A 25,000-nucleotide genomic window follows, 5' to 3' on the forward strand; every position below is an offset into this window, starting at 1 on the left:
CTTTTTGACACACCTCCTAGAGAAATGGAAATAAAACCAAAAATAAACAAATGGGACCTAATGAAACTTAAAAGCTTTGCACAGAAAAGGAAACCATAAACAAGATGAAAAGACAACCCTCAGAATGGCAGAAAATATTTACAAACGAAGCAACTGACAAAGGATTAATCTCCAAAATATACAAGCAACTCATGCAGTTCAATATCAAAAAAACAAACAACCCAATCAAAAAATGGGTGGAAGACCTAAAGAGACAGTTCTCCAAAGAAGATATACTGATTGCCAACAAACACATGAAAGGATGCTCAACATCACTAATTATTAGAGAAATGCAAATCAAAATTACAATGAGGTATCACCTCACACCGGTCACAATAGCCATAATCAAAAAATCTACAAACGGGCTTCCCTGGTGGCGCAGTGGTTGCGCGTCCGCCTGCCGATGCAGGGGAACTGGGTTTGCGCCCCGGTCTGGGAGGATCCCACATGCCGCGGAGCGGCTGGGCCCGTGGGCCATGGCTGCTGGGCCTGCGCGTCCGGAGCCTGTGCTCCGCAACGGGAGAGGCCGCAGCAGAGGGAGGCCCGCATACCACAAAAAAAAAAAAAAAAATCTACAAACAATAAATGCTGGACAGGGTGTGGAGAAAAGGGAACCCTCTTGCACTGTTGGTGGGAATGTAAATTGATACAGCCACTATGGAGAAGAGTATGGAGGTTCCTTAAAAAACTAACTATAGAACTACCATACAACCCAGCAATCCCACTACTGAGCATATATCCTGAGAAAACCATAACTCAAAAAGATGGATGAGGGCTTCCCTGGTGGCGCAGTGGTTGCGCGTCCACCTGCCGATGCAGGGGAACCGGGTTCGTGCCCCGGTCTGGGAGGATCCCACGTGCCGCGGAGCGGCTGGGCCCGTGAGCCATGGCCGCTGAGCCTGCACGTCCGGAGCCTGTGCTCCGCAACGGGAGAGGCCGGGGCAGAGGGAGGCCTGCATACCACAAAAAAAAAAAAAAAAAAAAGATGGATGTACTGCAGTACTGTATGTTAACACATATATATGGAATCTTAAAAAAAAAAAAAGGGTTCTGAAGAACCTAGGGGCAGGACAGGAATAAAGATGCAGACTTGAGGACACGGGGAGGGGGTAGGGTAAGCTAGGAGAAGTGAGAGAGTGGCATGGACATATATATACTACCTAATGTAAAATAGATAGCTAGTGGGAAGCAGCCACATAGCACAGGGAGATCAGCTCAGTGCTTTGTGACCACCTAGAGGGGTGGGAGAGGGAAGGTGGGAGGGAGACACAAGAGGGAGGGGATATGGGGATATATGTATATGTATAGCTGATTCACTTTGTTATACAGCAGAAACTAACACACCATTGTAAAGCAAATATAAAGATGTTAAAAAATAAAGATGTTTAAAAAAAAAGAAATATTTTTTAAAATTTTATTATTATTATTTTTTTAGCATCTTATTAAACATCTTTGGCCTTCATATCTACCTAATCTACATATTCTATTCAGAGAACAACTTAATGTAGGGACATGTTTCTTTAGTGCCTTCTGTGTGACAGGCTCTCTGCTAGGTATATCCATACACAATTCATTCAAATTACATATTTATTGAGCAGCTATTATGTGACAGGGACTGTTCTAGGCAGTGGAAATACATCATGGTACAAAACAGATTTTAGAAATATCTGTCCCTAGTGTGTTTCTACTGGAGAAAGAGAATTTTAAAAATTAATAATTTATTTATATAGCATATTAAATGGAAATAATTGCTATAGAAAAATAAAGAGCAGGTTAAGGGGGTTCAGGAGTACTGAAGTGGAAATGAATGATTGCAGTTTTAAGTAGAATGGTCAGGGTAGGCAGCTTTGAGAAGGTAAGAGACTCAAGCAAACTTGAAGGAGGTAAGGGAACAAGCCATAGAGGTATCTGGAAGAAGAGCATTCACACAGAGGAAGCAGCCAATTTAAAGGCCCTAAAGCAGAAGTGTATGACTGGTGTATTCAAGAAATCATAAGGAGATCAGTGTTGTGAGAGCAAGGGGGAGAGGAATGGGAGATGAGGTCAGAATGGTAACTGGATTGCACAGGGTCTTATAGGTCATTGTAAAGACTTTGGCTTTTACTCTGAGTGAAGAGAGGAGCCATTACAAGGTAGTAAATAGAGAAGGCTCACGATTTGATGTCCATTTTAGAAGGATCACTCTGGCTGCTTCCTTGAGCAGAAATTATAGGGTTATAGCAGGGAGACCAATTAGGAGACTATACAATAATTCAGATGAGAGATGATGGTATTTTAGACCAGGGTGGGAGCACTGGAGATAGAGAAAAGATGGATTTTCACATGTTTCAAAAGTAGAACTAACTGCATTTCCTGGCATATTCAATGTGGGGGTGTAAAAAAAATTAGGAGTCAAGGATATAGTTAAGGTTTTTGGCCTGAGCAACTGGAAAGATAGAATTAACAAGGTGAGAAAAACAGTTATTGATATGAATTTGGGGAAAGATGATGAGGAATTCAATATTAGAGATATTAAGTTTGAGATGTCTATTAGACATCCAAGTGGAAATATTAAAATAAAAAGTTGGATATATGAATCTGGAGCTCATGGGAGAGGTGCAGGCTGGTAGGTCAAGTAAGATGAAGACTAAAAACTGAGCTGAATTTAGCCATGTAGAGACCTTTGGAAAGTTTGACAAGAGCATTTTTGGTGGAACAGTGGGGACAAAAGCCTGTTTGGGAGGAGAGAATTTGAAAACAGATTTTAAACAACTTTTTCACGGAGTTTTGATGCAGAGGAGGAATAAGGAAATGGAGCAATAACCAGAAGGGAGGATAGAGTGAAGAGAGGATATTTTAAGAGGGAAAAATAGCTGCTTGAATGTTTGAATACTGATGGAAATAATCCAGTAGAGAGGAAAGAACTGATAATATAGGCTAGAGAAGGAAGAATTGCTAGAACTGTGCCGTAGAACAGACAAAAGGGGATGGCTCCTGTGTATAAGAGGAGGTACTGACTTTAGATAGGAGTATGACTAATTCGTCCATGATAATAGGCAGGAAACAGAGTATGTAGGTACAGATGCTGTTAGGAGTGTAAGTGTGGTGGTGGGAGTTTGCGGAAGTTCTCATCTGATTACTGCGGTTTTGACAGTAAAGTAGGAAGCAAGGTCATCGGCTGAAAGTAAGGCTGAGGGAGGAAGTGTTAGAATTTTGAAAAGAGTGAAGGTGGTACAAAATAATGAGCTAGGAGACCAGAAGAGTAAATGGACAAGGGAAATGAAAGAATAACTGCTGGACATCAAGAATCCACTTGTGGTTCATGGTCATGCATTTTAAGCAAAGCCAGTGAGGATGCTTGTGTGCTTTCTCCAGCCACATTCAGGTGCACACATGCAGTCTTGGAGCAGGCGGAGAGCTGGATTTAACAAATATGAGGACATGAGAAAGGGATGAGGGAGCGAAGGGTGAATGCGAGGGGATAGTTAAGATGGTTGGCTATGGGACCTACAATGGGCAAGGAGGAAAGACAAATGTTAGGGGAGAGGAACAGTGATGTGGTGAGAGTATCAGCAGATTGTAGGCCAGTAGGATGGAAGAATGCTTGGAATGAGAGTCCCTTCTATAAGGGGTGAGCTGTGAAAGACAGAGGGGCTGTCAGAGAGTGGGTCAGGGTTGCAGTTATTGGTAAAGACGAAGACTGAGAGCAGGGCTACTTAATGAAGAGGCCATGGACTGGTACCAGTTTGTGAACTGTACATTACTGAGCTGCAATGAGGTAAGTTCAGAAATGGAAGGAAATGTTTAGAAACACTACTGTGACATCCAAGCCTATGATAAGTGGACTTGTATTCAGAATGTCTTTGCTTTTTAAATCTCATTTGTCTATTCATTTGTTGTTGCATTTTATAAAAGTAACGGTCTGCAACAGATTGGCTATAAACGACAACAAATCTGGTCCTGCCCCACAGCTGAAGCACTGCTCTAGTGTGCCTGACTGTCATGTGAGTGTCTGAGGAGGGTGGAGGGCAAGACCATCAGAGGAGAGGAGTTGGAAGGACTAGTTTCTTGAATATTGAAGTCACCATCATCTCTAGCCTCCCGAGATAGAAGCACCTGATTCCACCACTCTGGGTGGCACTATTCTCATTGTTTGCCATGTGAACAACAGAACTCAGAGTACAGTGTGAATGGTGCCCTTAGATTGTTCACGAAGGTGGCCGTTGCTATCTCCATTTTACAGGTGAGACAACAGACTCAGAGAGGTGAAATAATTGCCCAAGTTCACATAGCTAGTAAGGGAAGGAACCAATATTTGAACTTAGGTATGTCTGTCATGCCAAAGCTAGACTCTGTCCATACACCCCTCCGTCTCTGTCACCTGCTTACAGTTATGGGGACAGCATAGCCATAAGCCTCATAAAAACTGGGGAAAAATGCCTTTCGGGAATGTGTTGTGGTACATGTGGCTAAGATGAGCATTTCCATTTCTTTTAAAATCATGACTTGTTACATCTGCTGTACTAACCCACAACCCATTGCTGTCTAGACCCATCTTTCTGGTTGGTCTTTGTTGAACCGAGAGGCTGAAGCACCTCAGGAATCCAATATCCAATATCACCACAGGATTTCCTGCACTTTCTGTTCTTGTGCTTTAGTCATTACACATGTATTAGAAGCCTCTTCTAAATAATGGTTCATGAATGATAAAATGATGAGTAGTTTTAATACTTTTCTTTTTTTCCCAAAATCTGTGCAATGGAGACGTTACTTTTATGATCTGAAAAGGTCTAGCATAGATCTATATTTTAAACCATCTTGTTCATGTGGAAACTCTCTAAGACTCTTAGGTCTCTGATGAGGGCTGAACAGGCCTGCTCTCCCACTGAGCCTGAGTCCCAGCTGCACTGGAAGCCTTGGCGTTTCCAGAAAAGTTGGTGTTGGTTGTTTCCCACTCTCCCCAGGTGCATGGAGTATTTGAGGAATCAATCCAAAGACAGCAGCATTAATCTCTTAGGGGTTTCCTGGTTTCCTCCATTTCTTGGCTCTCCAATGGGCCTGGGAAAGTACAACAACACTACAGTTAATTTATAAAGCTCATCCATGTTTCACTGGACCTGTGAACAGAGAAGTCATCCACTTGTTCTGGAAGCCCTCCCTGGAGTTCTGAGTCTATATGCTTACATAACACATAGGGCGTGGCATCAGAATTATGGCTTTATGTAGGCCAGGCTGCCTCTGTGAAGCATGGCCTGTGGCACATCACAGGGCCTGACACACAGTAGGTACTCACTGAGGATGAGTCGAATGAGTGAATAAACAACTGATGTTCAGTCTGTATAGGTATTTTTGTGGTGATGTGTTTAATCTTTTCTGCCTTAAAAAAGTCACTAGCATGGATATATATTAATGTATATGAAAAGAACTTTGGGACTTATTTTTATATTCAAATGTATGACTTTTCACCCAGAGAAGATATAGAAGAAATAAAGAACCCACCAAGATAAGCAAATAAAGCTGGACAGAGTAGGCTATGCTCACTCAGTTTAGTTTTAAATAATAATCAAAATAGATAATAGGAGCAGAATTTTACTTTGAAGAGTAATACTGCAAATCCCAGTTGATGTGATGGGGAGAGGAGTCATTAAAATACTTTAATATGGTAAAATGCTAATTATCACAGTTATTCATTGAAAGTAACTTAAAATCTCTGGTTGGCATCATAAGCATAACTAGAATTTTCAAATACATGTTATTAATTATTGTTATTAATATGAGGTTTAAAACCTGATCCTCTTTTGGAGACTTAAGTATCAGGACAGATGAATTTTAAAATGTGCCTGAAAACTCACAACAACCAAATGAAAGTTGGTATGTTTTCTTCTATCTTGCCAAAGTACTCATCACATTAATACGAAATGCAACCGACATGCCAGGCACTAAGTTTCACATCATTTGTTTTTATAAGGTTGTATTCCAGTAGATGGGGAATACTTTGATTTTAGTATCTACTTCATTGATGTTAAGAGTCTAGACTCATTCTAACGACTATGGTCAAGACAAGATATTTTTCCCTAGTTTGTCTACACAAACCTATAAGAAGTAGCAAAAGCTTAACTATTGTATTTGAATAGAGAATTCTTCCTCTTCTAGATCTGAAGACTAAATAAAATATGGAACAGACAGTTACATCCCTAGTTTTTTTTATTATGCATTTTGAAATAATTTGTATATACCTTTTAAATAATTTCAAGTGCCACAAAAAATAATGTTCATAGCTCAAAATCAAAAGTTAAAAAAAAATCCCTAAAGTATGATTTTTAAAATCTTTTTCTTCTCAAGCGTTTTACGATGGGATAATGAGACAGATGTCTCTCAACTGGAAGGACATTTTGACATTGTTATGTGTGCTGACTGGTAAGTACATAAAAATCATAAAACTCCTGTTAGAAAAAATAGCTTTGCTGGAGTAATTGGGCTGTGCTGCTTTGCTGACGGCAAAGCAAAGTCAACAAATGAGGCACAAAGCTGCCTTAACCTCAACAAATTAACATTCATCTCCATGTGACAGTTATAAGGTAGTCTTCTATCACACAGTAACTTCTACCACATTATTTCCCAAAGATTGATTTTGAGAAGCATTTCCATTTTCTGGAATTGCCTCTGTTTCATGCTTGACGTATCAGTAAATGGACGACTTAGGCAAATTGCAAATAATTATGGCTCGGAGAGGAATAGTCTGGAGAAAAAGGAGTTTATCAACACAAACAGCTCAATTAGCTTACTTCTTAGGAGAGATCTGACTATTGATATAAGGGAATATATATATGTACGTGTGTTTGCACACATATGCACTCTAGCGTATAAACGTATCTGTGAAGTATCTTTAGGGAAATAGCTTTTCTTAAAATGTATGTTTGCTATCTAATAATTTCAATGCCTTCAATTATGATATTTAATTATACGTAAAACAAGAATTATAAAATTACATTTTATTGTTATGCAAATAATAATAGTAAAATCTCTGTCAGATGCCTGCCTTTTCAAAATAATTTACATTAGATATTTTCTCTTCTCTTTTAGCCCAGGCTACTTATTGTTAATGAAAGTCTGATCCTAAGTTACAGGATAAATATGTATCAAACCTTAATAATGATTTCAACTAATCTTATGTATTTTCTTCGTGTGTTGAATAATAATATGAGAAACATTGACAATTCACAAGTATTTTTCCTATTAAGAGTAAGATCTTATTTGTAGTTTTATCACGATTTTTTAAATGACACTATGGATTTGAAAACACAAGTTCAGATTCTAAAGAAGTTCTATTATATTGATAAACCCAAACACAAGATCCATATCCCAGAGAACACTTTCCTTATGCGAGAGTTGAATGAATGCGATGAAGTTTTCAGGAAGTCTTTATTTAAAATTATTATTTAATAAGATTTTCAGTGGGTAACTTTCTACCTAAGTCAATGAAATTAGACTTGCTTTCTGTTTTCTTCTGAAAAATACTTGTCAAGGAAACAAATATTTTCTTCTGTTCTTAGTTGAGATTTTCTAGTTTTTCATGGCCATTTTAGTCTCTCTGCACCCAATTTCAGAAAACCTTTTTCCAAAAAAAGAGAGAAGCAGATTTTTGACTAATCATTGATATTGCGTCTCAATATTACAGCCCTCATCTAATCAAAAATAAGGAGCTAAAACCTCACCATATGATTTGAGCAAGTAATTTAGAAAATGCTGTCCCTCACCAAATATGAGAAAGGATTCTCCAGGTTTCATTGCACAGATGAAGATAATGCTGGCAGGATTAGATCAGATTAAGCATGAAAGTCAGATCAGAGAGCAGCGGAAAGAGGGAAGAAGGGTAGAATCTTCTTGGAGGTTTAGACGAGGGTCGCACATGGATGGGCTCTGATTATGTGGGGAAGTCAGGTCTGGCCAAGAGATTTAAAGTTAATTTTGTCCTTTGCACAAATATCAAAACAGCCTGGCTTTGTCATACCTTGTGTTATGACACTCACACCATGTCATCCTATTTGTACCAGGGAAGCAGAGGAAGTCAGATTTAAGCTCTTTTCTGATTAATGTTCTCAGTTAGGTTAAAAATAGCCACACAACATGTTTGAAAAATTGTCTTTTTTCCCTAGCCAACAACAGGATCCTGTACAACTGATATACATAATGCATATTCAGTTAAGCCTTTCATTACAAATACATAACATAATAATACAACGTTATACGTATACACACACGCACATACCATATACATAAATACATATCTAGTCGCTATTGAGAATTTATGTATTCAAATGAACTAAATACACCAAGTTTCATTTTATAAATTGCTTTTCTATGCATGAATTGTTAAGTTTTCTTTTCCTCCGGTGTTGTCAGTGCCAGGATGTCAGCCTGTTTATAATTTCCCGTTTGTAAATGTGAAACATTAAGCTACTCTCACTGCGATGCTGATATTATTTCCAAAAGAAATGCTTTGGTAATGGTCTGTCTTCATATTCACAGGGATGGGTAAGCTGTTCAGAAACTTAGAAAGTACAACGATGTTCATAATATACATGTTGTGCATATAGCAGGGAAGCCCAGGATTCCATGTGTTCTTTATGTCCTGTTGGATTGATGTTTCTCTGTCAGAGTTATTGCACGGATGCTGCTTCTAGGGGAAGGCAGGCAGGCAGGCAGGCAGACCATGCTGCTATTTTTTTTTTTTAAAGAATGTCACAGAGGAGGAAAAGAAAGCTCTCTTTAGACACTACCTCCAAGATGAAACCTGAAATAGTCAGTGCCAGAAATAGGTGCCACACATAAATAGATCACGTTAAGTCTCACACCATCCTTGAGTCCTTGTCAGTCAATGAGATCTGGATTAGGCCACAGGAATATGAAGCAAGAGTTGGAGTTCAAATATTAGGTACATGGATTAAATTCTCACTGAAGCATTTCCAGCAAGGGTGGCATTGTCTGCTTCCCTGAATAGCTAACCAGTTGTACTGCTTGATCCCATTTACATGAAAACAAGCTCTATTCACAAACCTATTCCAAACCCACATTGTGGTTCAAGTAAAATGCACATGATTACAACGAGCAGCGATATGTTTATGTTTTTAAATCATTCAGATATTCATATATTTACATTCAAACATTCATAAACCTGTAGCCAATGGGGGAAATAACTCATTTCCCAGAAGAGACAGTCTCTTAGTTCACATCTAAATTTAGTAGCTCAACTAGATTATAGAATAAAGAGGCACACTGAAAGCTAGTCGTTATTTCACCATTCAGCATTTTGGACAATGAAATATAGTTTCATGGTTCAACAGTTCCTAAGTAACTTGTAAAATGTCAACTTTGAAATAAACAGAAGGAAAACTCAAGGTACAGTCATACCTGCAAATGGATGCTGTTGACAAATATCAAAATATTAGAATATTTAACCACAGGTGTAGAAAAAAAAAACCCTCCTATTAAATTCCTTGGTTGACTTGTTTAATGTTGAATTTAATATAAGAGTTCCTTTCTGCTGGAATGCAATCCAGCCTGGTCCTTGCTGAGTTTAGAATAGTGAGCGCTTGTTAATTTTAAACCTGCCTTTCCAGACTCCTGTTCAATCACAATATTCTGAGAGTCTGCTAGTAAGATGCTTTTTATCCAGTGAACACTTCCATTCAGTGTTTGATGGCTTTCCAGTTTACTGTAGCTCTGCAAAAATAAAAATGATTCTGTAAATTTAAAAAAACAAACAAAAAAAAAAGGTTCTGCACATTTGGATTCTCTAAAGGCTTGGAAAGCAAGTCTGAAATGCCACCGCTAGCCAGACACATGGAGCTAGGTCTGCAGGACGGTGGGCACCACATCTGCATGCCTCCAGCCTGAGACTTTGGGAAGAAATGGGGAAGGAACATCACTTCACTTGCTCTCCCAGCATTTTTATACTAACTATATACAGTGGATTGTTTTTATTTTCTATCATGTTTACCTTAAATGATGAAAAAAGTTTGGGTTTTGTGAAGAAAAAATTTTTTTCTCAAAATAGGCTCTAGGATTTCTTTGTTTTCTTCCAGATGCTGTGATCACAGATAGTTCTAAATCACAACTCACAGACCTTTCCACCTGAAAAGATCTTTAACCCAAATGTAGTCAGCCCTCTTACCTCACACCTGAGGAAACTCAGTCCCAGAGAAGACAGACAGATTGTCAAAGATCTCGTACCTAAGGGGTAGTACCAAGCGAGATCAGAATAGGCTCCCCCAGCAATCAGTTGCTAAAGACTGATAGAGGCCATTCAGTCTGCTGAAAGTTAAATCTAAAACAGTGAATTTAACTGAGCGTATTTCACCGTGAAAATTACATAGAGGTCTTCCTCTCTGTGAATGCTGACAGAAATGTCTCCTTGTTCTCTGCACTAATTAACTTCCCTATGAGAGGAGCTGGAGCTGCTCTGTGCTCTGCAGAAAATCCTGACTGATTCGAAGGGAGGCCATGAAAATGGCCTGGCACCTTTCCTTTGTCGTATAATCTGTGATTCAGATCAGTGGAACAAAGCAAGCGTTGATTCCACAAGTGAATTATATAGAGGGGTGTGTGTGTGTGTGTGTGTGTGTGTGTGTGTGTGTGTGTGTGTGTTTGATGGCCAAACTAGACCGACTGTCGATGTATTCTGATCAGTAACTGAAGGGAGAGTTGAAATGGTATCTACATCCCAATCACTGACCCACTCAGCCTTTTTTAATAGATCCACTTAAGCTACTGCTGTTCTCTGAGCCCATTAGGACTTATTTAAGGGGTGAATTTTCCGGAGATTATATATCACTCCCACTAAAGCACATTGAAATTGCTGATAGGATGTATCCTACTAAGCGTTATAAATTCTGCACCAGAGCTAAGTAGAAAGGTGAGCTTGCTTGGAATAAAGACCTATTAGAGAACTACAAAAATTACTTTTGGGAAATTTGACTTGCAGTGATGGAGTAGACAGCATTAGCTTTCAAATAACTGTGTTTTGAATGTGTGCTGTGTGTTAAGCTGCATTCTCTAGTGAGCTGTGAGGTTAATATTTTTGTCACCATTGCCAACATTAAGTAGAAATAGTACTATATTAGGTTATGCTTTTTTTATTGAAGTATAGTTAATTTACAATGTTGTGTTAGTTTCGAGGGTACAGCAAAGTGATTCAGTTATTTATATATACATATATATATTCTTTTTCAGATTCTTTTCCCTTATAGGTTATTATAAGATGTTGAGTATAGTTCCCTGTGCTATATAGTAGGTTCTTATTGTTTATCTATTTTTTTATGTAGCAGTGTGTATATGTTAATCCCAAACTCCTAATTTATTTCCCCCTCCCCTCATAAGGTTATGTTTTAAGCTCAGCTTTTAAGTTGTTGATTATTTAACTCTAACAATCTTACCAGCTCTTAGGATGCACAGGTATAAACTGAGAATGGTCTTTTGCTTGGTGCTATGTATCCCAACCAGCCAGGTCTCCTGTAGACCCAAGTAACTGACAGAGGTATTTTCTCACAGTGGTAGTCTTCTTTAAAAAAATAAAATAAAATGCTTAATTATTAACATTTAAGATAGTACTGCCTCACTAAACAATAAGGTATATAGTCCTGAAGAGAAAATTTCAAAACACTTAAATACAATTCGATTCCTTTCTTATCAATCCTTACTGGTTATTAACCACTGATTAATATGACTAAAAGGCAAATTTTTGTAGCATTCGAATTAGACACATTTTGTGCTCTAAGATTTAAGTGCATAGTTTTCTGGAACAATAAGGAATTTTCCCATGGGTAATAATCAGGTTATCCTGATTATCCTGATGGATCGTTTCCCATGCTAGAGATCATTTCTAGCTCACCTTAAGAGGATTGTTTTTCCATTGCTCAAAGCAGAACTTTATAGAAGAAACTTCCACTAAGCATGTCATGGTGAAACCCAAGCACTGACTTCTTGGAAACGTCTTATAAGCCGCTCTCCCCACTCCTCTTAAGTGAGAGACTTAGGAGAGAACCTGGTCTGGTGAAACATCCTACCTAAATGCTGATTCCTCCCTAACAAGACCAGTGAAGGAGTGCATAGAGCCTGTTTTAGAGGCATTGAAACCCACCCTACATAAGCTCCTCCATTTCAAAGACTGTGTTGATCTGCCAGTTAGGCAAGTAAGTAACTCTTCATTGAGCACCCTCTCTGTGTGTATGCTGGGCCAGACCTAGTGATGCAGAAATGAATACAGACTGGAAGCTCCTTGAGGATGGGAACTTCGTCTTATTCACAGCTTATCTCCAAGGCCTGAAACAGCCCCTAGTATACAGCAGGTCATCAACAAATATTCATCAGCCGACATATATCATTCATTTGATGCCCACCGCAGCCACAGAGGTGGGCCCTTATTGACAGGAAAACTGAGGCCTCAGATGAAGTGACTTGCCCAAGGTCACATAGCAGAAAGATCAGAACCAGAGCCTAGGAAACCCTGAACTATGCTCTCCCCTTGTCTGAAGTGTGGCTACACCCGCAGCACTCCTACTGACAGCCGATACTCATCCTCAGCTCGGAGGAGGACGACGCAGGGCCCGAGCATAGGTGGTAATTAGCCATGCTATTTGGGGAGCGGAAGGCCAAATCAGAGGGACCTATACCAAGCTACAGCATTCGAAACGGGAGTAGAGGCTTTGCTTAGGCCCCTCATGGGATGGCTGATGCACAAGGCCACCCAGTGTTCTAGCCTGCAAGTCCTGGATAAGGAAACTCTGTCCTAAACTTCCAAGATAAGGCCTGGTGAAGACAGGGTCAGACTGATCCAGCCAAAGAGGTGACAGAGCAACAAGAGAAATTCTCAAACCAGAAAAGAAAAATGAAAAATCACATGAACTGGAAAAAAAAATCAACATGGAGATCAAGGGGGAAAATCCAGAGTTGCCATGGTCTCTGGGACACACTGCCTAAACCTGGTCTGTTTACGCCTATAGGTCACTTGTTGGCTCTAACCTCAGTGCTGTTGCTAGTCACTGAAAACTATCACCACCTGAGAGCTGTTTTGTGGTTGGTGTGTAATAGGGCTGGTGGTTTGTTTTCGGAGGGTGGCCTCACAGCACCCTCAGTAGGCGGAGGGCACAGGTCTACAGACAAGTGTTGGGAGAGCTTCATCTCCACCAGATGATTCCCCCAAACAGCAGCTTAGAAACTGTCCCTTTCACGCTAACACACGGCCGGTCGTGTTGAATCGTGGCCCATGGCATGTTGATGACTTGACTTTGGTCGGATGACACTGACCACGGTATCTTTTTTTTATTCCAGTGAGGCATTTGAATGGAAGGAAACATTTCTCTTTTTTTAGTGTTGAGTAAACATGTGTAATTAGTCTTGATCTCCATTAGTATCATTAGACTTGAAAACCCAGTTTAATCTGGATTCTGCTCTCTTCTCAATGTCAGCCTGTTTCTGGACCAGTACAGAGCCAGCCTTGTTGATGCAATAAAGAGATTACTCCAGCCCAGGGTAAGTATGTTTCTATTTTCTCCTGAACACTGGCTTCAGAATAATTAGTCTGTGCACAAAGATGGAGAGAGTAATGGAATGGCAGGATTAATGTCATGTAATACTTTAATACTTATTATGTCCAACTTCAATTGGGTCTTCTGATCTATCAGATTCTTTCCTAATCATAACTAGGGAACTTCTTACCCTTGGCCTTCTGATAAGGAACACAGTGGGTAGTAAAATAAATGAAACCACTTCAAAGATAGTGTGAGATTATTTTTATCAAAGAATTTCTTGAGTCTTTTCCTTTGATAACAATATCTTCATATTAAAGTAGAAGTATGATATGGAAAGTTTTCTGTTGACTCCTGTCATTTAAAATCCCTTCAATGGTTACCTTTGTCATTGGGTATATTGCAAAAGAACATTTTTCTTTTTATTTCTGTTTATATTAAATAAAGGGGCTTCAGATGAATCTGTATATTAATCTGTTCTTTGCTTTAAAAGGAAGCCAGTGTTTACACATTATAAACATTAGGTCACAATGAAGCCAAGCATGGCGTAAAATATTGTGCACATTTTTACATTTATATATCCATTTATGCCTGTGAGTAAATTACAGAGTTTTTATCCACTCTTATTTTTTTGGGCTGTTATACTAAGCTAGGAGGTCCTGCAGCCTAAACAGAGAGTTAATATACATCTATTTAAAGTAAGAAAACAAGTTTAAAGCTCATGCATTAAAAAAAAAAAAATCTTATAACTATGTAAGACTCTTGCTGTGCCATAGGAATTTAAAATAGGTTAACGATGTTAAAGTAGTCTAAGACAGGAACTCACATTTATCTGAGAAAGGACTATAGTGTGTATGTGTGTGTGAAGTATTTTCTGAAGTTTTATCTCTTCTTTTAAAAAAGAAGGTTTGCTCTAGTCTTCTGACCTCAGTGAGACTTATAGACTAATACCTTTCAATCTTTCTTTTATATCTTTTTCACATTGAAGGTTCCCAGAGCAATTTGATAATCATCCTTTGCCTTACACTGTTACTTTTTATTTTATCTCTGTATACCTCAGAAACTTTAAATAGGCCTCTCAGAGGAGTAACCACAGCTTTGTAAGTGGTAATCAATTAAATTAAATTGGCCTTCTCAATTCCCTCTGTGAGGTGGGTAGCAGGTCTGGAGGCAAGGAAGGGGCATGCACCAAGCTATTAATGGCAGCTGTCGTGGTTGAGTGAGCAGCCCAAGTTGAAGGCAGAAGGAATTGGGGGCCTCTTCATCGCCCCAGTAGCCTTGGGTGCTTCTCATGAGCATTTGCAAGATCAGGATTTTCAGCGAGGGGACGGAGATTCTTGGACATAAAGGCTTCTAGGAATACTATCATACGTAAACACAATTTCAAGGACTCCTGGACCTCACAGTGCACAAACAGTACTTCACGCATCACCAACACCCCTTCAAAGCCTATTTGTGACAAATACTCCATTTTGCAGCAGATTTGCATGATTTACATAAGATCTATTGTAAATCATGAGAACCATTTACAATAGAAAACTGCCCAAGCTATGAATAGATCTAAATGGAGATTGAACTGGAATGTCTAGCAGCTCTCCTGCACCCTCTATTAAACTCTGGACGACGCTCCCCCTAGTCTGAAGTGTGGCTCTACACAGCGGCCTCCTCTGAGGACAGCAGTGCTCCTACTGACAGCTGATACTCACCCTTAACTCGGAGAAGGATGAGGCAGGGCCCTAGAGTGGGCAGTACTTACTCATGCTCTGTGAGGAGTGGGGAGGCCAAATCGGAGGGGCCCACATCAAAATGCAGCATTAGAAACGAGAGGAGGGGACCTCGCTTAGGCCCCTCCTGTCCTGCAGCCCTGCTCAGACTGCTGGCTGTTCTAGTCAAAGGGGTCAGGGGTCCACCCTAAGCGGGGAATCCCAGTTGTGGATGGCACATGGACATACTGAAGTTCCCACCCAGGGATCCCATCCCCAGTGGGAGGTCTGGGGAGGCAGGGCGTTTGCACTCCCTGGGCCTCCACCCAGATGGACCCAGGAAGGGTCACCTGGACTCGGCAGGGAACAGCAGCAGCTCTGTATCCCATGCCAGTGGGCTGGAAGGGTTCCCAGAGCTCGGGGGCACCCAGCGGATAACTGCACTCTTCTCCTTCTTAGCTCTCAGGGCTGTTGTCCTGCTTCCAAAGGACCTCCCCCTGATGAGTGTCTGTGTGTGGAAGTCACAGTCCAAGACTAAGATAACACTAAAGGTTTTAGTCTATTACAATTTGAGATGCCGTAATGTTTTCTTGAGCCTAGACCACTCCTCCATGGTTTTGTGGCCCAGAGGCTAAAGGTGCCATAAGAGGCCCACAGAGAAACAACCTACGCAGGTGCACTGGTGGATCCTGAGTTCTTGGTAATTCAGGGCTCAGCAGACTCAACGGAGACAAAACAAGTTCTCAGGGTGCTCAGCAAAAACTGCACTTTGGCCAAATGCTTCGAATTCATAGGAGGGCCCAGTTTCTGAAGGCAAAGTATCAGTGGGTGGAGTCAGAAATACCTGCATACAAAACTTGTCGTTCTTACTGTCTAGCCACTTACTGGATTCATCTCTGGGAGCCTCAGTTTCTCATCTGTAAAATGGGGAGTAAACAAGCCAGTGCATTGGAAAGCTTTAGCGCATGATTGACTCTAAATGAATATGTATTTGCTCTTATTACCTTGAAGAACTAGAGAGACTTTCCAGCTGTGATGAGTGTAGAATATAGGGGGCTCTTCACAAAAACTGTTCTCAGAGAAATGGTTGGCAGGAGGGGAAAATTTTTTTTCTCGACCTGGACTTGGACGATTTCTACACATAACTGGGCCTGCTGCAGTTGCCTGCACCCGTGTCCTGCATACCTGCTGCAGGCTCTGCAGAGGTCCGGGGGATTGTCTACCTGAATGAAGATGACACTTTTTAGTACAGATAACCCTACGGAGTAAGGTGAGAGAAATTATACCAAGTGGCCAGGAATGAAATCATTGCAACACAAAGGTTCAGGTGTCAAGCTTGGGAAGAAATGGATTCTGCCATTACTGGGGAGTATGGTTCCTTGATTTCTAGCTAAGGCAGCTCTGCTGTCTGGAGTCAGAGGATCCAGAAGCAAAGAAAGTAGAGGGAGGGGAGGGTTCCCCTTGCTCTTCAGCTTTTATATTGGGGGTCTTGGATGAGGTGGGCACAGGCCCTCAGAGAGAGCTTAGCCACCAGGGTGGGCTCCTGGCTTGACCAGGAACAGTATCAGATCCCAGGGCTGAGCCTAGATCCTCAGGAAAACGGGCACCCATGCCTAGAAAGTCATTACAGGAAGCCCCAAATGTCAGGAGGAAATGATTGTTACCTGTCTCAGATGGAAACTTTCCTCAACTTACTGGTTGAGAGACACTGTAAAAACATCTGTCTCCTGCCAGAATGCTACAAGGGACTCTCTAGCAAATTTACAAGAAGAAAAGAAAAGATCTTAAAAAGGAATGAAATCAGCACATTTTACTCATTCCAAGAAACAACATGTCCCTCCCCTCCCGCACCTCTTTCCCTCCGCTGAGTGGCTTCTTGTTGCTGACAGGTAACCCCCTATCGCTGTGTTCCTTAAAGACTATCAGCCACGTCTGATATCAGAGGACCCAGATGTAATTTAAAATACAGCCACACAAGCCTACAAGTTGAATTTCAGTCCAGAAGTGACAAGCAACAAATGGCATCTACTAATATTCCTCTGAAATGGCTTTGGGTGGAAGGAGGGGAGCCAAGCCAGTTAGTGTGAGTTTACTCAGGACCATGAGGAGATGGATGGGGAAGCAATATGGACAGATCTCCAGCTTGTTATAGCTGCTAACCATTGTCAAGAATTCAAAAATATCACTGTGGAATTCATTTAACCTTCTGTAGAAGCTGCCCTAAGTAACTGCCAAATTCCTGGAGTCCTGACTACATGCCAGCCATGCTATAAAAGTAAATGATGGACTCTCATTTTAGAAGAGCACTTTCTTTTTACTGACATATTTCCTCATCTTGTGAAAAATCTAGCATCTCTGCACCCATCTGTACAAACCTCTGTTTTTGCTTATCTCAGGGAAGTGCCTTGTGAGTGTGGGTTCAGTGGCATGAACTGAGATGGTGCTGAAGGACCCTTGGTCCCTGTCTGCTTGCTGGGTCAGAGGCCCAACAAATCCTCCTCTGTTCTTGGTGAGGAGCTGTGTTCCACCATACCTGGCCCTCCAGGTGTAGGAATAGAGAGTCCCCAGATGGTTTTTAAGACCCTCAGAACAAGAGCCTAGCCCTTAGAAGTTCTTCTCGGAAGTCCACCCAGGTGTTTATCCAGTGCTGAGTCTCTGCCCCTGAGGAATTTATCATGTGGTCATGGAGATGTAACATACACACAGATGAAATTACAGTGGACAGTGCAAAATGGCTTATAACAGCCCAGCACTTGATCATATAGGGCCTGGTGCTGTTTTTATTTGTTGTGTGATTTTTTTCTAATTTACACCTTCTATAGAACGTGAGATACTCAGAGATTTGAACTCCTCTTGATTCAACAAACATTTGTTGAGCCTCGCACTGTGCTGGGGATTGTGGGGTATAAATAGGAATAATGAGCACTTTGAGAATCTCACTGTTTACCAGGGCAGATTAATGCACAAGCTCCTTGGAATTATAATGTTCTATGGTAGGTACTAGGGATACAGCACGAAGAGTAACTAACTGCCTGAGGAAGGGTTCCCTAGAGGCAGCAGTATTTGACTTTGTTCTTGAATAGTAAGAAGGCCATTCTAAGCCGCAGAGGAAGGAGACTAGAAAGTAGCATCCCTGGTGGAGGGGACAGTGCTCACAGGTGGAGAGTACGAAAAAGCATGTTGTGTTTGCAGGAGTTTGCTCTGGTTGGGGTGTAAGAGTGTCTGTGTGGTTTGGGGTTAGGGTTGGGGAGGGGTGAGGGATGAAGTTAAAGAGTTAGTTTCGGTACCACTTTAAGAAAGGCTGAGAACATGATGATGGAGAGACCGGACTTTATTATGTGGGTCATAGAGAGCCATTGAAATGGAGATAGAGAGCCATTTTTGAGCAGTGTATGGGTCCTAGAAAGATTACTCTGGCCAGCATAAAAGCTGGTTTGGAATAAGAAAGAGTTGAAAGCAGCCAGGCTCTTCATGGGTCTACCGTGGACCAACTTCTACCTACAATTGTTCAGTTAGGAGCTAGTGAAGGCCTAAAGACGGAGAAGAGGGAACTGAATGGGTGTTCACTGACAGGTTCATTCAACAAACATTTCTGGAGGGGCTCTCTGGGGATAGAATAAGGTACAAGGGTTTTAAAAGGCAATGTCACGATTTCCTGGTTTCCAGTTTCATTTTGAAGGTGAAGGGTATAGAATTGTTTGGCATACTTAATAGGTATTCCCAAGGATATTGAGTTCCATTTTAGGCAGAATGGGTTAAAGGTACTTTCAGAACATCCCCATGGAGAGCTCTAGTAGGCACCTGAAAATCTGGGTGTGGGCCCTGGACAATGGTGAATGCTTCAGTTATGTACTTGGGAGTTTTTGATGCATAATTGATAGTTGAAGTTGTGGACTTCAGTACAATCGCCTAGAACTGTATAAAACATGAAGAAAAAGTAGGCAGAGCCCTGGGGACTACTGATAATGAAAGAACAGGTGGAAAAAAAGAAGCCAGGGTCGGGGACTGAGAGACTGAGAGAAATGTGGGGGAGAAAGCAGACAAAGGCAGCATCTCAGAAACCAGGTAAAGAAATGGTTAGAAAATAAACACAAGCTTAAACATGTAATTGGTATTTAATAGTTTATTGCCTGGAAATGAAAAAGGCATAGCATATGCCTTGTAAAATAAGTCTGAAGAAGACTTATTTTTTCCAGACGTGCACACCCTTTAATATATGAGTATAGATTAGTCTAGCAAAATAACAGCTGAGCTTACGATGTAAACAATATCATTGTTGTTTTGTGGAACTACTCCTCTCTCCTCTCCAGGGATAAATGAATTCTGTCAAATTTCTGCTCATCAGTCAAAATTTTACATTCAATTGAGTGTTCATTCTGAGTTTAAAATGATTCGGTGACTGTGAATGCTTAGAAAGTTGTGCTTCGGTAAATTGAAAATAATTTTTCTAAAGTGATGGGCTGATTTGAAATCTGTATTCTTTTTCTTGTTTTGATTTTTGCAGCCTAAATTGTAACATGTATTCCTCTGACTGTACCAGACAAAGTGTCCTCCTCCACTGGGGATATGGGGGGCTTCTAAAACCGTTCATTATGGGGCAGATGCTGGCACTCAGTAGGGCTCAGTGGATCCTTATTGAATGAATGGATGATGTCCTATTGTCCCTCCTAAATATTAATCCACATCTCAAAGGTGTCTGCATTCAATGAAATGAAAAAGAAAACATTTTGAAACTCATAACTGAGTAATTAAGGATTAAAACTACTGCTCACTCTTTCTCTTTCTTGTGGGGACAGTATTGTGCACAGAAAGCTTCCCTTTGAAATCCCATTATAGCTGCTGACTCTGTAAAAGCTTCTTGGAGAAAATCTTTTCTAAAGAATAAGCAATAGAACGTGGGCTTCGAATTCCCAGAGACTTGTGTTTTTCAGATTATTCAATATCTAGATTTAGTTTATCCTCTCGACAAATATTAATCGTCTACTCTGTGCTAGGCACTGAGAAAATGCAGTGAACAAAACATTAGAAGATCCCACTGTCATGGAGCATACATTCTAGCCTGAGGACACGGGCAATAACAAACAAGGTAATGATGTGTGCCAGTGGTGATGAGGGCTAAGGACACAACTAGAGCAGGGAGAGTGGGTGGGGAGGGATGGGGAAGGGCGGCTATTTTAGATGCGGTGGGTACAGAAGGACAGGTAAACTGACACAAGCTCAACTGCAGTCACCATACAGCTCACCCTAACCAACATACGGCTGGGGTGAGGCCAGCATGGGTTTTGTGAATGCAAACATCAACCCAACCACAACCCCTTAGCCCTGTAAACATTATGATATATAATTTAGATAATAGCTGTTAAAAATCAACTCTTTGATTGTAATGGTAAGACAATTTTTGCAGGTGACTTTAAAATAAAAAGCCTTCCATTATTCAAGAGTCCAGAATGGCAATCAGCTCTTAGAAAAGACTAGAATGACCTACTAGTGTTCCCTCTTTTTTTTTTATGGAGGCTTCTGCTCCCCTGCTGAGACCATGTATTATATCTAGTTTCACATCAAAATGAATTTTTGCTGCCAAGTTTGAAAACCGCCTGAAAATAGCAATTAATATTGGAAAAGCTGACAGAACCTTAAGTTTACTGGCATGATTGGTGCTGCTGTAATTATGTGCCTGAGTGTATACATGTCTATGTAAACACAGTATGAAAACACACTTGATGTCCAGGACAGTGTATCAGTGTGTTTTCTTGCAGTTAAATGAGGGGAAGAGAGAAGGAGAGGGAGTTGATAGAATTTTTATAGCACTGTTAGGTGGTGTAGATGCTTCTAGTCTAGTCTTTCTTACATCTATATAAACTTGTTTCTCAAATTATTTTCACGTTCAATACCTCGTTTTATCCTCACAACTTGCTCGGGCTCGGGGGTGGAAGGCAAGGGAGGCTTTGTTCTTCCCACTTAATGGGTGAGATAACTCAGTGGGTCAGCTAAGATAACTTGAGTTTCTTATCTGAAAAAATGAGGAGATTGGACTCACGTCATCTCCAAGGTCCCTTCTAGTTCAGCAGTTCTATGACTTTTTTTTTCTGATTTTCCTGAGGTGACACCGTGTTTTATGGTGGAGATCCCCTTTAAGTCCAGACCCCTTTCTGCCACATGGTTCCTTCTTCTTCAAACCCTTCACTGCATGTTTAATCATCTGTAAAATGTAATGTCTACCGTACAACGTTGTTGAGAAAACTGTTGAGGGGATTAAAGGGAAGGCTTGTGAAACACCTAGCAAAGTGGTGGCTTTTATTATTTATTATTATCATCACTATTACTAATAAGAAGGCAATGTCGTGTAGTGGGAAGAGGATTGGCATTGGAGTCAGGTCAGTTTCCAATCATTTACTGGTGTGTCATCTTGGCCAGTGATTCAACCTTTCTGAGCATTCTGTAAAGTGGAGCTGAAAATCTCTACCTTGTTGGGTTGTTTGAAGACTAAAGGAGAGGATGTATATAGAGCACTTATCCCAGTGTCTGCCACATTCCAGATGCTCAATAGACAGTTGGCAGGTATGAATGGTAAACCAATTTTCAAAAGGAACTGGGATGGGGACTTCCCTGGTGGCACAGTGGTTAAGAATCTGCCTGCCAATGGAGGGGACACGGGTTCAAGCCCTGGTCCAGGAAGATCCCACATGCTGTGGAGCAACTAAGCCCATGTACCACAACTACTGAGCCTGTGCTCTAGAGCCCATGAGCCACAACTACTGAAGCCCGAGCACCTAGAGGCCATGCTCCACAACAAGAGAAGCCACCACAATGAGAAGCCCGCGCGCCACAACGAAGACCCAACGCAGCCATAAATAAATAAAATAAATAAATTTATTTTTTAAAAAAAAGAAACGGGGATATATTTTCATGATTCCCTCAAAACCTGAAGTGGTATCTCATAGAGGTGAAGTATAACCCTGAAATTAACAGAAGCATACAGTCATCTTTTAAACAAATAAAAGGAAAAAGAAGATTCTGAAGTTTAGCCATTCTGTGCACATCTACAAGGGAGAAGAAAAACTCACATGCACCTAGTAGTTAGCAAATGGTTGCTCTAGAGTTTCATGTCAGAGAGTCTTCTGAAATCCAGTATATACTTTATTCAAGTCCTCCCACTCTCCCCACTACAACAATCTGATAAGATTGTGCAGTTTATTTAGAAAAGCTTGATTACCCTCATTTTACCACTTCCTTTGAAAAGTAATCACTTGAGAGGACTTCTCTGGTGGTGCAGTGGTTAAGAATCCGCCTGCCAATGCAGGGGACACGGGTTCGAGCCCTGGTCCGGGAAGATCCCACATGCCGCGGAGCAACTAAGCCTGTGGGCCACAACTACTGAGCCTGCACTCTAGAGCCTGTGAGCCACAACTACTGAGCCCGCGTGCCACAACTGCTGAAGCCCACGTGCCTAGAGCGCGTGCTTCGCAATGAGAAGCCCGCGCACTGCAATGAAGAGTAGCCTCTACTCGCCACAACTAGAGAAAGCCCGCATGCAGCAACGAAGACCCAAGTGCAGCTATAAATAAATAAATTTATTTTTTTTTAAAAAAGTAATCACTTGAATAACTTTGAGGAACTGTTTTGCCATAATGATGACCCTTATGAAGGATTCACCATCTCTGGCAGCATGGTCACAGAACAGGCTGGTGGCAGAACTGAAATGGATTGTGGTTACTTATCTCTGTGGAGGATTTCTTGGTACTGAGTTTCCAGGGCACAATAAACTAACATTTACAGGCATCTGTGGCCACGTGCTCTGGAGCTATGTTGCAGATGTGTTGGCAGCTGCTAAGGAGTCGCAAGGTGGGTGGCACTGCCCTGGACCCATTATTCTAAAATCTAGTTGATGGTTTAAACCAGTGGACCCAAGAGAGGTAATGTATTGTACAGAAAACCAGCGTTGAGTTCCATATTGTTTACTACATGAATTGTTTGAAAATGATAAAACATAGCAACTCACCATTTAAATGACTTTTTTTTTTCTTATTTGATGTATATCTGTCCTTGAAATTATTCTCACTGTGGATGCCCATCCTGTGTGGACGTCTAAAGACAAATGAGTTTTCTACCTGAGAGCAGTACAGTTAAATGCTTTGACCAATGTTTGTTATGTTTGGTTGCCTTCCATTTTTAAAATGTGTGAATTTCCTTTTTAACGTTCTAGGGGAAAGCAATGGTATTCGCCCCACGCCGAGGGAATACTTTAAACCAGTTTTGCAATCTAGCTGAAAAAGCTGGTTTCTCTATCCAAAGACATGAAAATTATGATGAACACATTTCAAACTTCCACTCCAAGGTTAGTTTTCTGCTTGTGTTAGATAACACTTTAATCCGCATTGCATTTTGAAGAGATCATGGTCTTTTTGGCAGGTAACCTAAATATTTGATTAAAGGACTCCTTAGGTGTGCTGCTTCTGAACAGCTATTTGTATCTGATTATTTTGTGTGGCAAAGCCATCTTTTATCTTTGCATGTCTAGAAGGATTGTACAGAAACCATTCCTGTTTACTCCTTTCTCTGAAACTAACTAATCTCTTCATTCATAATAGACTAATTTGTAGGATACAGGGGAGGTGGCATAGAATGAATGATAAACAAGCATTTATATTTTAATGAAAAACCTTCAGCTTTTAAGTAGGTTAAATGCTTAGCTGCACTGAAATAAATAGAAGGTGAATGTCTAATTGTATCATGTTAGACTGTAAATCTTTATCTCTGCTTGCTTTATGGCTGGGTCAGTTGGCAGTTTGAGACTGTTAAATCTCACAGAATTTCACAGTTGTGGGGTTATATGTCAGATTGAGGCGCTACAAGATTTAGGTCAAAAGCACTTATCTGAGAGTGATTCTAAGCTTGCTTACATAAAGCAATGTTATCAGCCTTTTTATTATTTATAGGTATAGAGCAATATAGGACACTGAGAGGCCAGTGTTCCACCGAAAACTTTTTAGGAATCTCACATTTGCTAATACATATCACAGTTACTAGGATAACATGTATTTCTTCTGTAATTTTGTGCGGTACAGAAAGCTCCCTTCTCTGAGCTAGTCTGACCTTGGCAACAGACTTTGACTTGTCAATTTTGCAAGTCGTGACCACAGAAAAATAAAGCCTTGACCTTATTTTTCTCCTGGGAAAATGTGAATAGCATTCTTTATTACCCAGGACTATGATACAATGTAGAAGTGTATTGACTTTTGAAAAACTATATGCAAAGTGGATCTGATCTTCTAAGCAATAAAAAGGAAATCTTCACTTTCTGGAAATGGGTTCATTTCTTTGGGTCTCCAGGGCTCCATTTAAGCTCCTGGCGGGGGTGGGGTGGGGTGGGGAATGATGCTTTGTGAACTGAAAGGGTTAAATCACTTCCTCTCACTGGTGGAATCAGGCCCTTTTGCTTACAATCAGAAAATAAAAACAGAATGGCATGTTATTCAAATCTTACCTGCCTCTAGAATGATGTTCTCCCTTTTTCAACTCCTCTCCAGAACAAAAGGAATGGCTTTGAGGGTTTTACCTGGTCAGGGAAGGGTCTCTCCTGGACCCCTGGGCTCTTCTACACAAAGGGATGAAAACGGCCTTCTCTCCAGGGTGGGGCTAGAGCTACAGGGATCAGCTGACGGCTGCTTCCTGTCATGTCATTCACTTTCCCCCTGAAGGACAAATGCTTTTAGTTTCTCAGTCATAGCTCAGGAGAGCAAAGGTGAGGGTTTC

At 40.8% G+C, this 25,000-nt stretch overlaps 1 protein-coding gene across 5 annotated transcripts in view; it reads left to right on the plus strand.

The window, feature by feature from the left end:
• The window catches only part of CAMKMT (calmodulin-lysine N-methyltransferase), a 408,716-nt gene that overhangs the window by 378,857 nt on the left and 4,859 nt on the right, over positions 1 to 25,000 (plus strand). For 3 of the 5 annotated variants that reach the window (XM_028496782.2, XM_024118955.3, XM_024118958.3), the window contains 3 exons: positions 6,361 to 6,435; positions 13,485 to 13,548; positions 23,451 to 23,582. In XM_028496782.2, coding sequence (XP_028352583.1) covers positions 6,361 to 6,435; positions 13,485 to 13,548; positions 23,451 to 23,582 — 271 coding nt within the window. Of the gene's footprint in view, positions 1 to 6,360; positions 6,436 to 13,484; positions 13,549 to 20,241; positions 20,334 to 23,450; positions 23,583 to 25,000 lie in introns of those variants that run through there. The other 2 variants (XM_028496783.2, XM_024118956.3) reach the window with 2 other exon arrangements.

Source organism: Physeter macrocephalus, chromosome 12 (genome assembly GCF_002837175.3).
Source record: "Physeter macrocephalus isolate SW-GA chromosome 12, ASM283717v5, whole genome shotgun sequence".
Lineage (NCBI taxonomy): Eukaryota > Metazoa > Chordata > Mammalia > Artiodactyla > Physeteridae > Physeter > Physeter macrocephalus.